At 49.0% G+C, this 16631-nt stretch overlaps 2 protein-coding genes across 8 annotated transcripts in view; one reads left to right on the top strand and one right to left on the bottom strand.

Annotated features, from left to right (window-relative positions):
• The first annotated feature begins 1243 nt into the window (after window positions 1-1243).
• LOC146595932 (GTP-binding protein Rhes-like) lies at window positions 1244-2852 on the top strand. Its single transcript, XM_085304810.1, has one exon. It carries the CDS (start codon window positions 1486-1488, stop codon window positions 2110-2112), a length of 627 nt encoding a protein of 208 aa, XP_085160936.1. The 5' UTR covers window positions 1244-1485; the 3' UTR covers window positions 2113-2852.
• A 7722-nt stretch (window positions 2853-10574) lies between these two features.
• The window catches only part of TNRC6C (trinucleotide repeat containing adaptor 6C), a 110234-nt gene continuing 104177 nt past the window's right edge, over window positions 10575-16631 (bottom strand). For all 7 annotated transcript variants that reach the window (XM_085304420.1, XM_085304423.1, XM_085304422.1 and 4 more), the window contains one exon: window positions 10575-15648. In XM_085304420.1, coding sequence (XP_085160546.1) covers window positions 15276-15648 — 373 coding nt within the window. In that variant the 3' untranslated portion in view covers window positions 10575-15275. The remainder of the gene's footprint in view (window positions 15649-16631) is intronic.

The following is a 16631-nucleotide window of genomic DNA, read 5'->3' as shown; positions in this document are numbered from 1 at the left end:
TCTTCAACTTTTGAACAAATTCCTTCTGTATTTGCACTTTTCATAAATCATTTTCTAAAACCAGTCTAGCAAGAAAAAGGTGAATGATAAGGAGACACATCCAGACAAGGCAACCCACACGTTTGCCAGAAAACTGCTTCTCAAAAGAAACATCTATCCGCTCAGAGAAAGGCAATAACATACATCCTGCTTTTCTGCACCATAAATCAGCCAACTATTCCCCTCTCGACATTTCGTGTGGCAAGTCTGAGCCCATGGATTAAACACCAGTTCTGCCCTTTCCCTTCTCTGCCCCTTTATGTGGGTCTGCAGCTCACACTCATTTCCCCGTGCTGAAGGTCTTCTCCCCAGTACCAAAGGCACCAGGGTTTTGCATGGGAATAGGAGCAGCGATGGGTTTCTTAAGTTTCACTCGGTTTGACCCAGATTTAGCCATGCTGGTGCACAATCAGTGCCACACATCATTTCTGCAAGGAGTTGCCCCAGGTTAGCTGGCTCCATGGGTTTGCAGCATCTGTTCCAGACTCCAAAATGTTCTGGACACAGTGAAGAACTTGGGAGTGTTGGGTCAAAATTTCGCTGAATCTGAGACAGGCCAGGCGTTCCTGCCTTGGACTCTTTGACAGTTGAACTTGGAGGTTACGGTGCACAGCTTTCAGGGGGATCCTGTTTTTCCCTCAGGACAAATATTTCATAGAATTGTAGAATGATTGACAGTTGAACTTAGAGATTATGATGCACATTTTTCATGGAGATCCTATTTTGCCCTCAGGTCAAATATTCACAGAATCAGAGAACAGTTGAGTATATTTGCAGCTACGTAGTGTGCAAACACATCCTCAAACACACACAAGTGCCAGAAACGACATCAAGCAGCCCCTTGCCATGTCCGTCCATGAGCAACCCAACAGGAGGGGGAGCACAAGTTAGCTCCCTTGCTGAGATCAAACCCATGCCAAGAGACACAAGTTAATCTTCACGGAGGACAAAAGGGCAGGACGGCTTGCGCAGAGCTCTAGCTGCAAGGCTGCCAGCTCCCCAGAGCTCCCGGCAGCGGTGAGAGACGCAAGTGCAATGTGCAATGTAGCGCGGTGCTCTCCAGGGCTGGAGTGGCTTTCCAGGACAGCGCTCCGCGGATTGGCCCGGAGCACCCAGCTCTCCTCCCTCCCTGCCCTCCCTCCTTCAGCACCCTCAACCCACAGAGATTGGACAGCCGGGTGCCACATGGCAGAGAGGAGCCAGGATAAAAGATGAGCTGGTCTGGGGGACTGTAGAGTCTGTAGCACAACAGCCGGGAGAAGTTTGCAGGAAGGTGGCAACAAAGTTTGCTGGGCACGCAGAGCTGGACAATTCAAGCCACGGGAGACACCAGGCATTGGGCTGCAGGGGAGGAAGGACGCTGGACCTACAACCATCCAGAAACAACCACAGCCTGAGTGCAAGCTGCGGTGCATCCCATCCCCCGGAGAGCCTCTGTGTGCAGCCATGTCACTGGTGGTGAAGGAGAAGAACCACGTGCGGTTGGTCTTCTTGGGCGCTGCTGGTGTGGGCAAGACAGCCCTGATCCGCCGCTTCCTGCTGGACACCTTTGAACCCAAGCACCGGCGCACAGTGGAGGAGCTGCACAGCAAGGAGTATGAGGTGAGCGGGGCCACGGTCAAGGTGGAAATCCTGGACACCAGCGGTAGCTACTCCTTCCCAGCTATGAGGAAGCTCTCAATCCAGAACAGTGATGCCTTCGCACTGGTCTATGCTGTAGATGATGCCGAGTCCTTTGAGAGTGTCAAGAGCTTGCGGGAGGAGATCTTGGAGGTGAAGGAAGACAAGTTCCCTCCCATCGTGGTGGTGGGCAACAAAGCGGAGAGTGGTGGGGAGAGGCAGGTCCTGGCAGAGGATGCCCTGTCGCTGGTGGAGTTGGACTGGAACAGCCGCTTCGTGGAGACGTCAGCCAAGGAGAACGAGAACGTCCTGGAGGTCTTCAGGGAGCTCCTGCAGCAAGCCAACCTACCCAGCCGGCTCAGCCCAGCTCTCTGCAAGAGGAGAGAGACATTCCCCAAGGAGCCCATGCTGAGGCCTCCCATGAACAAGACCAACAGCTGCACCATGTGCTGAGCCGGGCCGCGCGGGGCTGGGAGGAAGGCGCTGGCAGCAGCCGCAGTGGCAGGAAACTCAGGTGGGCTGGATGGAGAGAGGCGCTGCCTTGGCCAAAACCAACCCTGCTCCCTCCCACCCTTTTCCTCCTCTTTCCCACCCTACCTGTTTGGACTGGTAAGATTTGTAGATCAAAAGGAGGAGGGACTTGGAAGGGATGCAGGTCGCTTTGATTTGGCCGGCACCGGAGTGGCGTGGGGAGAGGACGGGTTCCCAAAGGGCACGACGCGCACCTGAGAAACCGCGGTGCGCCTGCACGCCGCTCCCGGGGGCTGCGCCAAGCCGGCAGGCGTAGCCGCGCCACGGGAGGGGGGCTCGAAACTCTGCCGGACAGCACGTTGCGCTCGCGCAACGGCGAGCTTGCAGGGATGCAGGAGGGACCTCGCGTGCTAGCAAGGGGGCAAACAACGGTCTTCTGCTGCGTGCATCAGGAAGCAGATGCAGGCATCTGTGCAGCTGCATTGCACCCCACCGGCTCCAGCCTCCCGGGCCTCGTTTGGGTCCCGCGTCCACCTTGCCCCAAGCAACATTCTGGTGCCAGCTCCGTTTACAGCAACAGAACCAGTGTCCAAAGTAGTTTTGATGTTGTACTTTAGGCAGATGTGTAGAGCATGCGATAGGGCAGTCTCTGCCTCTCCTCGGTTTTCTGTTTTCTACATTTTTTTTTAAAGCATACCTAATAAAGATGTTGTTGCAAAGCGGAGCTGGAAACCGTGTGGGTTTCTTTCTTCCACGTTTCAAGTGCTGCAGAGCCTGATAAGATTGTTTTATGCCCAGACCTCCTATCACTTGCATTTGCTCTCCCTCCTCCATGCGCTGTCCTTATCTGGAGCATCCTGGCACTGCAGGACGCTCCCCCTCGCTCTCCAGCCTCACTCCGCAGTGTCAGTACCTTTGCTATTATGATTTCCCTGATAATTTATCCACTAAAATTTTACCAAGCAGTGAGGAAATAAAAATAAAACAGCCCTTCTGACATCCAAGTACACACACACACACAAAAAAAAACCCACACACAAAACAAAACAAAAAAAACCCAGCCATTAAAAGACAGCCGATGCACTGAATTAAAACCATAAACACATTAAGAAAAGACAATAAAAGGAGTGGGAGACAGCACACAAGGGCAGTGTTTACCGTGCTTCAGCATGCACGGCACTGATCTGCTCTCCCGCTTGCACCGCCCGTCCTCGCTGTAACCAGGCGCTGACCATGCTCAGCAGCCACGCGGGCACTGTAAAGATACTAAGACCTAGCAAAGAGCCCCCCAGCCTGCTCCGTACCCTGTGGTAGCACCACGAGAGTTGGGCAGCTTTGGGTCCTTGCTGTTCAAAAAGTTGACCCTAATGTACTGCTGGCTCCTGTCTGCTCCCCGGGGCAACACAGCCAGCCCCTCACCGTGGCATCGCTCCGGTCTGCAGGCAGGAGTCGTTTCCAGGATTAACGCCCCTGCTGTAAAGAGCCAAGGCCACGCAGGACAGGAACGGTGACCCTCCTCCACGGTCCCGTCCCGGCAGCCCCCGTAGCCGCTCTGCTCGCCCGCGTGCCCGCTGCCGGGGGGAAGGAGCCCAGCTGGGGCGCGCGGGCCCCCCGGGGCTCCCAGGGCAGACGCGGGCCCCGCTCGGGCTGCCGGGGACCGCAGCGGGTTCGAGGTGGCCGGATAAGCACAGGCGGCGGCTGTCGAAAATGCAGCGGGCAGTGAGCAGCGGCCGTTCCCCAAAGCGCAGGGTCCTTCCCCGCTGCCCCCGGCTCTCTTTTCCGCAGCAGCCAGGAGACGCAGCCGGAGAGCCCGGACGCAGCACAGCGCGCTGCCGGCGCGAGGCCGGCGGCGGGAAGGGTCACGGCGGCCCGAAGCAGCGATGCGCAGCGCGAGCGGCTTCTTTTGGGCAAAGTATCGGCTCGAACCCCCCCGGGGCCTGCGGAGCCCCCGAAGGCGCCTGGCGCTTGGCTTGCCTGAGCAAGCCCAGGGCACCCGCATCCCTGCAGCCGCCGGCAGCCGGTGCGCCGTGCCCAGGCACGTGAAAAACCAAAGTGCCTTTAGCCACCAGGTTCCCAGGCGGTGCATGGGCCCAAGACCCCCACCAAAGGCGACAGCTGCTGCCCCGTTGCCTCGGGTTTGCTCGCCCCGATAGCAAAGGTGCAAGGTGCCGCTGCAGGATTAAACCGAGCAGTTTATAAAAGCAAGGTGAGGATGCCCTCTCCTGGCCCTGCCGGAGCCTGCCAGAGCCCCCTCCGGCCCCCGTCCACAGCCGCCGAAGGGGCTGCGGGAAGGGGGGACTCCCGGGCGAGGGGGGCCGGAGGGGCGACAGGGACAGGAAAGCTCCGGCGACACGGGGAGGTACTTCCCAAAGCCGACAGCTGGGTAACTCCTGCGSCCTCCTTCCAACCCCTTTTTTCCTGTTGCTTTTCCAGTTCAGCGGCTTGGCGGTGCTGCGGGAGAGACGCAGCCGCGCGGTGCCCGTCGGCTGCGGGCAGGCACAGCTGCTTCGTCTGGGAGCCGGGACTGGCGGGCTGCCGGCAGGGCCTCCCCGCGCCCCAGCGGTGCGGCGCGGTGCTTTTCTGTCTAATAAATAGATTATTGCTAACGCAGATTGCTTGCGGTTCTCAGTCGCCTAAGGCTGGCTGCTGAATTTAMGAAACGCTACGGAGCACGTTCGGTCCAGCCCAGAGCCTTTCAGACAGCGCTTGCTCCTGCGGTTTGTATTTTGCACCAGATAACTGGCCCCAGCAAKGAGGAAAACCTCCTTCGCCAGCATGCAAACCTCACTTTGGAACGGTTTACGAGCAAGGAACTTTTTTAGAAAGTATGCAATGTTTTGAACCRCTTTTGGGAGGTCCACCCAGCCTCACAGGTAACTGGGACGCAGCCCGGGATGTCGCTGCAACACCCCTACTGCGCTACACACGCGCCCGAGCAGCAGGGCCACCGCAAGGCCATCTGCAGGCAGCCGTGCCTGATCCGCTGCTGAACCGATCTGCAGGCCAGAGAGGCCGAGAGAGCTGATGAAATCTCGCCTGCATCGCCCAGCGAGCCGGCAAAGCCGGGCGCAAACCCCAGCGACGCTCGAACGTGGGCCCGCGGGGCCACGTCGCCKTCTGCGTCTGGCCACCTCTGTCCCTCGCTCGCTCCAGACATGAGCACAGCCATTTCTTCACACCATCTCGTGGCAGAAATTGCGAATTACAGCTGAGGACATTTCGTAAAAATGGGCTGCTTTCTCCCATTTCATGCTGCAAGGAAGGCGGCAATTTAAGAGGGCACCAAATAGGACATGCTCATGTAAATAGTTCCAAAAAGAGGACTTGCATGGTTTTTAGGGTGAGTCTCCAGCTTTCTCTGAAAAGAAAATTCAGACTATGAAGTCATGTATATGCAAGCAAAATTTTAGATTGTAAAAATTGCAACATGTACAGTTGGTCGGAATAAATATTATTCTTCCTATGCAAACTAACACTGGGTGCCCTGCAGACTTCACAGTGACAGCCACTGGCCTACTGTGCGGGATTTGCAGATGTGATGTGGGTTTCTTTCCGAGATAAAACAGGAAACAGAGCACCAACCTGGCTTCAAAATCTGTTCTCCTGGATTGCAAGATCACATGGATCTGCATGGTTCGGGAGCCAGGGAAACAGCAAAGAAGCAGCATTTGCAAAGAGGGATTTACAGCACTTCTTTGCTGGTGAATGACCTTTCAAGTGATAAAGAACAAGGGACAAACATGCAGAAAATTGCTTGAAAAAAAAGTTTTTCAAAATCAAATCCCTACATTTAGGAGCTTATATTAACACACAAACACCTCAATTTGTGCCCTGTCCCTGTCAAGGGCTGAGTATCCAAGCAGCCTTCAGGACAGACAACACRAGTTACTGAAAGCTCGTACCCTGTAGAGGCTGCTTGTCCAAGTAGTGGGTGCTTGCTGCAAGGGTAGACTTTGGAAAGCCGTTGGCAAAGAAGGGTCTTCACCCGTCTCACCACCCATCCTGCAGCGCTTGTTGCCTGATCTGCCCCTGGAGTTCATCCTCTATTTGTCGTCAAGCTTCAGGACTCCTGCACTCTGCCACTCTTCAGTTAATGTCCTCTCTGCTCTCACATGCAGCAGTGTTCTTCTACCTTCCTCTGCAGTTGGAGTTTATTTCCTCCTCTTCTCCCAAAACTTCACAGAGAACGAGAAAGTACAACTAGAAAAATTCACGTCTTGGTTGGCCACCAAGTCTGGCAGTGTCAACTGCAGAAGGTCTCTCGGCAAGGGGAAGCTCAACTCTTGCATTATGTAGGAAAAGAGGGTTTTATTTTTCTCTTGAAACCTGCTGGGAGGCCCAACTCACTCGGCCATGGTGCTCTAACACTGTACAACCAGTGTTCAACTCCAAGCTTTTCAGCACGGCGAGTCCACTCACCTCAGCAGCCTCGGCACTCAGTTCTAGGGTCAGCATTGAACCAGGACTGTTACTAGCTGGACTCCAGAGCACTTCATTAGCTCCCTCTGAGCTGCGGGTGCTTTCCTAGTGACCAAAGTGAAACTTCTACTGCACAAGCCTTCCTCTTTCCAGGCTTGCTCGTATGAACAGGCTCCTTCCAGGTGCCTCTTTCCCCAAGAGAAAAACTGGTCCTTTGTCTGCCACTCTCCTGCATAGCTCCTCTTGGATACACTCCCCCACACTAGCCCCTCAAACCCTACCAAGCTCAGAAGATCTGGATACAGACGTTTTGCTCATTTGTTCATTTCTAGACTTCTGAAGAAAAAGACAAAATTCCTTCATTTCCATGCTGCAGAGCCTTTGAAAGCATTTCGTTGCATGGGGAATTTATTTGGTCACAGTTGTACCTATGGATTTCTAAGAAGACTGCAAGAGGCAGGAAGGACTAGGACAAACTGAAGCGTGAGGTGAAACTGAAATGCCGGCAATAGACRCAGAGCAGAATTGTGGTCAGCATCTTGCAGGTGTCTGAAAGGCATAGTCACAGGCGCAGCCCTAGTGAAATAACTRTATGGGTGCAACTGAAGGCTCCAGAGACACATAGTTCACCAGAACCTGTCTGAAACACAGCAGACGACTGACCTGCTAGCTCTGGACACTAAAGAGCAGACTCCATGATCTGTGAGATTATTGATGAACTCAAGTTTATACTGTCTGTTCTTTTAATGCTTCTTGGAGTAAAAYGGGTTAAAAGCCAAGTACAGGGCAGAAGTAGCCTTCTCAAGTCTCTCCACTGTGCAATCTGGGCAGCAGAGAGATGATAGAAGCTGGAGAAGGACCATAATGTTCAAATACTGAGTCTACATTCATGACTGAAATGGGTCAAGTCTAGCTTTCAGTGACAGCCCCTACAAAGAGCAGCTCAGCAAGGAGCAGATTCCAATCTCCAGTCTCTTTTGTGGGTGGTACCTGAGCACTGCAAGAGAGTCCGTGAATCTGGCTCACAGAGCTGGATGTAGGGATGTAGGAAGCGAGCAGTTGCGTTGAGATGTGAATTATCAGAAGCAGAAAAATGGCAGTGCTTTCSCCACCCAACATCAGAAGCTCAGAAAGCTGGACTTTCTTCTGCTGCCAAAGAAGTTGGGGAGCAGGTGGCTGCTGCAGCCAAAGAAGGGCCAAAAACGCAGGAATCTCTCTCTAGTGTCTTCCCAGCTTTCCATTATGGCTCTGCTTGGTCTTCCCGTGACACAAACTGTCCACGTCTTTCAAAGCTTTGGCCCCTCATCTTAGAGCAGCAAATTTTGATTTTTGCCTATGCCTAACTCAATCCTTGCATTACACCTTTGTAACCAGTGGAGAGAATCCAAGATGCTCATAAATACCTTTGTTTCACACACTCTGAATCTGTGGCCTCTAGCATGGTGCACAACAGAAGATCAGATAAACGTGAACTTGGTATTTCTGTGATGTCTTGGAGAAGTTAGATTCTATAAAACYGATCAATTGACTCAAAAGACAGTGTTTGAAGTGGAAGGTGATGAAGATCACTATCTGTGCTCACCGGTATCTCTGTTAGAAAAAGACATTGACATTGACCCATGTACCAGATCCCAYTATTTCTGGGTACTTTCTCTTCCCTCCCCTCTTCCCCATCCTCCTTGCCCTCTCTCATCAGTAGCACAAGCAGAACTTCCTTACTTATGGTCACTCTATACCTTGTATTTTATCTTACAATGGTGCAGTGCTTTATTCTTAATCTCCACCAGACAAGGAAATGTTTTTGAAACTGTCTCCAACTCCAGGCCATCCAGGTTACTGTGTGACCCACAGTTCACAAACTAACAGGTAACAAAAACTTAAAAGRTAGCTCAGGGAGACAGCACCCACAAATGGCTTCTTTACGTAGGTCTGTTTTGATGCTCTCCCCGCAATGTAGCAATCAATGTTGCAGCCATATTCACTCAGAAGCAGGACTTGAACCCAGTGGGATTTTTCCAAAACCTGCAGCAACCATACAGAAGAGCAAGAAATAAAGGATATTAGAAAAAAWTCTATATTGAACAGTTTTAGAATGATCTTATTACATGCTCAGTGTTTTCATAATGATGTTATTAAGAAAGTCATAAAAAACCCCTATCATTTTCTTGCTCTTGCAAAAATGTAATTCACCTACAGCCAGCCGAACTGAGGCAACCAGCTCCTCGCACCTATTTCTCGTCCCTGGTTTCCCAGCCCTYGCCACCGCCTTGCCTTACTCCCCTGCCACTGCTCGTCTTTGGCACTGGAAGGATTTTTCCTGCTCCTCTCCTGTACAGAGAGTTGAACACAACTTTAGTACTGTAACCGAAATGAGACCTGCTGCAAAACCAGAAGCAGAGTCTTCTCCTCTCCAACAAAGTCCATGAATAGTTCTCCTCTTCTTGAATGCACTTTTCCGATATAATTAGTGAGCAAAGGGATGAGGGAAAGTGGTCAGTGCTGCAGAGAAATTCTAACGGAATCTGGCAGAGCTGTGAATTATCAAGTTCATCCCCCTGAAAAGAACATGTTAAACAATAACCTATTTAATTTATATTTAATTGTAATTGAGGATCGCATCTAAAGKTTACAGGCACCAGCAGGCAGGATGGTGGCAGGGAGAAAAGGTTTCCCATCAGCCAGCGGCCCCACGTCTCAAGGCAAGCCACCTCTACTACCAATACCAGTCATYGAAAGCAAAGCAACCTTGCAGTTTACTGTGTTTTATTGTAACATTTTAATAACCCTGAAATCACAACTGCGCTGGCACCACGTTTTCATCAGAGAAAATGTACAGGCAACTTGTTTCCAAAGCATCGGACAGTAAAAAACAAACACCGGGGCACAGGTAGGACCAAGCGTTGTATCGGGGGCTGAGGAAACCCTCTCACCCGAGCGAGGACAACGCTAGGAGAGCGCGTTACGTTTGATGGGTCAACTGTACGGCCCGGGCACGGGCTGGCCGGGCCACTCAAGCTGCAGTCTGGCCACTCGCAGTCAACCGGAGGAAATGGGCGCATCCGCCGAGGAGGACACCGGTTGCATCTGCAGAGGAGGACACCAGGCCCATCTGCTGAGGAGGACACCAGGTCCATCCGCCAAGGAGGACACTGGGCGCATCTGCTGAGGAGGACACTGGGCGCATCCGTCGAGGAAGACACCAGGCGCATCCGCTGAAGAGGACACCAGGTGCATCCGCCGAGGAGGACACTGGGCCCATCTGCCGGGGAAGACACCAGGCCCATCTGCCAAGGGGGACACCGGGCCCATCTGCTGAGGGGGACACTGGGCCCATCTGCCAAGAAGGACACCGGGTGCATCTGCTGAGAAGGACACTGGGCGCATCCACCGAGGAGGGCACTGGGTGCATCCGCTGAGGACAGTGGGCGCATCTGTCAAGGAGGACACCAGGCACATCCACTGAGGAGGACACCGGGCCCATCCACCGAGGAGGACACATGGCCCCGCTACAGCCGGGGGGTTGGGGGGGGAGGTTTGGCTGGCTGTGCTCCCTCGGGAAAGCTCCCGAGTCCCCGGAGCGCTCCTGGAAGAGACGCCCAGAGTGGGGCGGGGGGACGCGGCCATCTCGCGGGCATGTTGCTGCCCCTGAWGCGACACCAGGAGCTGGGGGGTGAAAACAGCTGGAGGGACCCRCGGGAGCGAAGGTCGCCCTGCGCTGCGGCCGCCGGCGGCCGTGCGGTCGGCGCGCGGAGTCCGTTCGCTCGCCATGCTCCCGCTTTCCAGAGCTCCCCTTCCCCGGCCGCGGCCGCGCAGGCCTCGCCGCGCGGCCGGCACCGACGCTGATGGGACGCGGAGCGGTGGTTCGTACACAGGGTCACGGGACGGTCCCGACGGGTCGCCGCGGCTCGCTCGATCTGCCACACCACGATACAGCTGCCCATAACCCAAACTGTGACGTTTCCAATTCAATTTCCAGACTCGTCCAACTCCAATAATTCTTAACATATACAGATATCCATATACAATTTTTGTTTAATTAAAATGCTCCTTCACATACACAATCATATATTGAATTATCAAGAACAGTAATATATTTTTGGAGCAGAAACAATCATCTGCTCTGCCAGTGCCACCCACAAACTAGACAAGTAACTAAGGAGGAGTTTGACAGCTTCACACCGCTTAGGAAAGAGAACTTCTCCTGGCCTARAAGACAGGAGAGCCATGCAGTGAAAGTGCTATGGAAGGTACAGTAAATGCAATATACATAAAAACCCCACAAATTGTTCTCAAAAAAAAAAAAAAGTTTCCTTGTAAAGATTCTTTAGATAGAAGGATAATCCTTATCATTAGGAGCTATCTTTACAATTTAAGAAATGCTTGCTAKAGTTAAAGCAGAAAAGAATATGACATGGAAAATAAAATCAATGCAAACACTTGAAGATCAGTTTTGCCCCAAAGCTGTTATTTCTTTAATTCACCAGGGYAGAGAGGGGATGCTAAATTTTGAGAGTGCATCTGCCACCTCTGCCAACCTCATGGAAGACAAAAGCTCTCGTTGGCTGAAACTCTGCAAAGGACTTGGACACCTAGTTAAAAAACCAACAACCCAAGGACGCTGAAGCCGAACGGCTTCCCTGTTCAAACAGATGATGAGCCAAAGCAAACCCCAAGAAGGAAAAGAAAAAAAGAAGGCAATCTCTCTTGCAAGAATTTCAATACAAACAAATGAAAGAGGAAAATAAAAAGAGGTACAGGGAAGGAAAGAGAAGCAGTTCACAGTWAAACAAAACAAAACAGAAGAACCAAAAAACCACACACACAACTGTTTTAATACCGTTCAGCTTGGTAATTTTGAGGGGGTTGTCAAATCAACAGACTGGGCTTCTGATTGGACATTTTAGCTATAGATGTTACCCCAAAATCTAGATTTACTTGCAACTGTATCATATACACTGGCAAACCACAAACTCTGCAGTTCATTTCTTCCCCCCTCCTAAGGATTGGTCTTATCAGAGTTTAATAAGGCACTGATCCCRGTGACGGAAAGGACGGGCCAGTGCCGGAGAGCCGGGCTGAAGCCACGCTGCTAGGAGAGCGGCCACTGCTGCAAACCACTTCCTTATTAATCCAGGTCTTGATGGGAGGTTTTTTTCCTTCTCAAACGAGGTGGAACGAGTTACACTGTACAAACTGTTAATCATCAAAAAACCTGGGATCAGAGCAGGTACAAATCGCACGCTTCTAGTAGACATCGCCATAATGCCAGTAAGAGATACAGAACTGGTTTCATGGAGGTGAGAGGAAGACGACCAAGTTCATCTTTAGACAAGATGGTGCAAGCTTGGGTCCCTCCACGACTCGCTGTGCCTCAGCCCTGCGCCTAAGGCTAGTTGTAAGCATTTCCCTCAACTTCAAAACCTGAAAGGCCAAACATCTGAGTATTTTTGTGTTTCTACCCTATTTAGGGGCTATTTGCCCACTTCACAAAAATTTGGTCTAACTGGTATGGCAGTTTAGATCCAGAGACATCTAGGTCCAGAAAACGAGAGGGGACACAAGGTGACCGAGTGGCAGACTGACCCACCACCTTCAGCCTCCGGGCTCTCAATATTCGAAGCGTTAACAATTCGTCTGCTATATCGTTAGAGAAAGACACGAATAAATGAGGAAAACATCGTTCCAACACCAACAAAAAAGAAATGATTACTGCTTTTTATGCATCGTGCTGTTGGGCGTGATACACAAAGCATTAACGGTACAAGCTTACGAGGAGGCAGCAACACCAAGCACATATTCGAAGTGCGCGGCTACACTTACAGCAGGGATTTGCCTGGCTGTACACTAAACTCGTATTAATATTACAAGAGTTAAACTTTCTCCGTGACATATCTCATCAGATTTAACAAAAATTTTTAGTATTCCCTGTAGAAAAGAAAAATACACATTATTTGAACAGCCAAGAAAAAACTGCAATTTATTAAGTTTCAAAGAATCTTCGTACTCTTGAAAGCAACTTTCGGTGCATGTTCTTTTAACAATCACATTCTATGAGGAGAAATAACATTAAAAGCCACATTTTTTTTAAATCTCAGAGTTACAGACATGTTTAATCCAAAAAAAAAAAAAAAAAAAGCCCCAAACCCAACCCCCCGTAAACCCTTAAACAGAAATTTCAACTTTCACCTCCAATTTTAATATATCAGGAGTTTTTCTACAACTCAATGCTAAACTTCAGCATGGAAAACTGTATGTAAACACGCACATACACACATACATATTTTATATAAGAGTGTGTGTGTGTATATATATATATAAAATATATATGTAGGAGGCGTGTAATGGCAATGAGATGCAATTACTCTGAGGAAAGGTTATTCAGCTAAATACACTACTAAAACTTGAGAAAAAGAAAACAAGTCTTGAACCCAGTTTGTGCATAGTTCATGATCCTCTATAAAACCAGCTTTTGTTAATTTGCAATCTTGCAGGACCCTTTAAATCTGATAAAACCATTAAAAAGCTAATTTTCCAAAAAAAAAAAAAATGTAATGCACAAGTTTCCTGATCCAAGCAGGCAGGGAGCACAATGTTCATATAATTTTTTAAAACATACTTGAAGTGTATGTTATTCCATTGTCTTTCTTCCTTTCAAAACAATCAAAACATTGATCTTTTTTTTTTTAAACATAAAGCAATTTTTTAATATATAAAGCACTCTTCAAACATCTATTTCTTTTGAGTCCATTATTTGGTAAATATGTAACTGCTACACATTAGATTAGGTATTTTCTTCTTTCTTACTGTCTTTTTTTATTTTATTTTGTTTTTTTAATAATATCTTCAGTGCTAGGAGTTGGGTTTTAAAAATACATGAAATGGTGTGGAGTTGCTCCTCGGGAAACCCGGCTTTCCTGAGACATCTTCCACCATGTGCAAGATAGTGATCACAAAGTTTTCGCCACTTTGACGAAGAGGAGGAAAACAACAACAAAAATAGTACACAGCAATGGCCAAAGAAAAGAATAATACAACAACACTGTTCAATCCCAGAGCTCTGAAGTAGCATATCTTCATTCTGAAAATAGTTTTCTTTACGATGGAAGTCTTTTTTTTTTTTTGTCTTTTTTTTTCTTTTTTAATTCCTTTTTTTTTATTTTAAAGTTTGAAGGAGAAAAAAAGGTCTGTAAACAGGTGGGAGCCAAAACTCCTGGCTCCTCCAAAAGCAGTCAAAACCTATGTCCAAGTGCTTGTTTCTGTTCCTGCTTGCAAGGGAACTATCCACTCTTTACATTTATCTATGGCCACAGTTCAACAAGAGTATCTTTTTTTTTTAAACTTTATATTCCGAATGGAAAAAACGGTGCAATACTCCGGTAATAATTTTCTTGCATTAGTCCACAATAAAAAGCCGCTAAAGGTAGATATACATATTATTCTCCAGAGATACACACTGTAATTTTTAAAATGCGATAAGAGTCCTTGAGTAAACATTTACACGTGAATTGTCGCCGGCCCCTTCTATCAGTTTGTTTCTTTTTTTTTCTTTTTTTTTTTTCCTTTTTTTCTTTTTAACATTACAGGATTAGCTACAAGAAGGGCTGCGGACACTCAGTGCAAAGTTAGAAGCTAATAACAATTAAACATTTGACCAATGAGCAAATAAAAAGCATATACTGAATAAAAGGAAAAAATTCACACTTTTAGTTGAATCACGCATGGGTGCGCGCACACACACGTACAAACGCCCACACAAGCACACGCACATACACACGTCTGTCCCAACAAAACATATAGTCTGAATTGAAAAAAAAAAAAATCTTAGAGCCTGTTTTTTGTGTACTGATGCCAACCTGGAAGTGTAATAATTAGACTTAGAAAGTGTTCACATTTTGTTATTGGCCTGCTGGATTCAAGTATTTGCATGTTTGATATGTTTTTTTTTTGTTTTTTTTTTTGTTTTTTTTTTTAACTTTTTAGATTTTTGGGATTAAAAAAATGGCATGGAAAAAAAAGTAATGAAACAAGGGTAATGTGCATAGGCAGATCCATGGGAGTAGTGGACACAGAGATAGATACCCTGACCCCCCTTTCCCTCCCCCCTGTTCAACCTGTACAGTCAATAGTTACCATTCGGATTCCTTCCTCTGCTGTACCAGCGCTAAATATCACACTTCACCCTCTCTGATTACTGGGTCCGCCCCTGGTAATGTGCATAATAATCACAGGCTCATTTTTAAATAGGCTTTTTCTCTCCCCCCTTCCCTCCCCATCCCGCGTCGACAAGATAACCCTTTCCAGCCCAACTTCTCAAAAGTGCCCTTCATGATAGACCTATTCTAAGCAGCTTTTATACTTGGTTTGTAAAATATCACCGTACGAACATAAAAAGACAATGTGAAACAAAACAAAACCAAAAAAAAAAAAGCCATGAAAAAAAAAAATTAAAACCTGTCATTAGCACGGGACACTGACCAAAAGTTGCCCATACTGTTGCCTTAACAGTTCACAAGGGCTTCTGCAGTCTCATCTTCGATATTGGACAGAGGTACGAAAAAAAGGGCTGCCAGTCCGATCTGTTAAAGCTGGATTCTTCGCCAAGCCCGGGACTGGAAAGGGTTCCGATTTTTTTAATTTTTTTTTATTTATTTTTGTTGTTGTTGCTCTGTTTTGTTTTCTCCTTTAGTGCTGATGATTGTATCTGCCGTGGCGTGGCGTCTCCTCTCCTAGATGGACTCGCCGCTGAGCAGGTCCCCGGGGAGCAGCGTGTTCAGCGGCGTGGGGCTCCCGATGACGCGGCCGTCGTCGGCGCTGGGGGGGCCCCAGAGGCTGCTGGAGTACTGGGGCACGCCGCCCCACAGCAGGTCGCTGCTGCCCTTGCCGCCCAGGCAGGGCGCCGGCCAGTGACCGCCGCCGCCGTCGCCCCGCACCAGCCCGTGGCCGCCGCCGCCGCCGCCGCCGGAGCCCAGGCGCCCCTGGCCGCCRCCGCCCGACTGCCAGCTCGAGGTGGGCGGCAGCGGCTGCCCTTGCGCCAGGAAGCGGTTCACCTCCTCTTCGCCGGCGAACTCGGCCAGGATGGTAGTGTTTCCCAGGACGCACCTAGCGGGGTGGGAAAACAAAAAAATTTGAGCGGGCGCCGTCGCTTCCGGCAACACCCGCAGCTCTCTGAGCTGTCTGCTAACCGCACCCRTCCGCGGGAGGCTCTCCGGGCGCAGAGCTGCAAGAGGACCGTCGTTATCGGTAACGAGTGCCGACCAATTTGTGGCACTTCCGTTCCAAAACGAGCCTCGGCTCTTCTCTTCAYCTTAACCTGCCCTCCCTGAATATATTTTAGTATTTAAATCCTGCAAGTGATTCAAGCATTTGCTGCGTGTGTTAAAACCAACAAGCCAGAAGAATAAGCTTTTTTTCTTATCCCATCACAAAGAATGTTTAACTTTTCAAGATACAGTTATATTACTCTTCTCTGCRTTTTCTTGCTCTTTTGTAATCTTTATTCTCATTTTTATTTGAAGGTACACTCAAAACCAACTGGCTGATCTTTCTAACAGCTGTTCTCTGAAAACTGACTCATGCTTCAATGCAACTCACCACTCATCCTGCAAAGTTGAATGTTTTTTCACTTTTTTATTTCTTGAAACTTCACTTTTCTCTAATAGTATATTTAAAATTAATTTCTCTGCGTTTGTATCACAAGAGCACCTACATGACTATGGAATGGGTGCAGTATCGTTCCAGGCTTTTCTTCTACTCTTAATTTTGCAACCTAGAGGGGGAAGGAAGATAAAGCCACCTAGGACTATCCACCAGATTTTCTAGTTCAGTCTCACCACTGCATGGCATGAAACTCAGAACATAAATACTAACAACTACATTTTTGTTGGAATAAAACCTTGTTTATAAGCAAGCACCAATGATGTTTGAAGGGGCWCTGGCTCTGTAATTACCAATTGTGCTATTCCTTTTCATATAAAATTAAGTTAAATTTCCCTATTTTGCTGGCTTGGAATGTCTAGATTGCTAAAGAACTGAAGATCCTTGCTGCAGAAGTCTTAGAGGTGACAGACCCTTACCGAGCACAG

This window comes from Rhea americana, unplaced genomic scaffold, assembly GCF_003343005.1.
Source record: "Rhea americana isolate MKP2758 unplaced genomic scaffold, rheAme1 scaffold_21, whole genome shotgun sequence".
Classification (NCBI taxonomy): Eukaryota; Metazoa; Chordata; class Aves; order Rheiformes; family Rheidae; genus Rhea; species Rhea americana.
Note: the sequence above shows the minus strand (reverse complement) of the source record. Positions and strands in the feature narration are given on the sequence as shown.

Excerpts from the sequence above, each read along its gene's own strand:
- LOC146595932 (XM_085304810.1), top strand. The coding sequence starts at position 1,486 with ATGTCACTGGTGGTGAAGGAGAAGAACCACGTGCGGTTGGTCTTCTTG.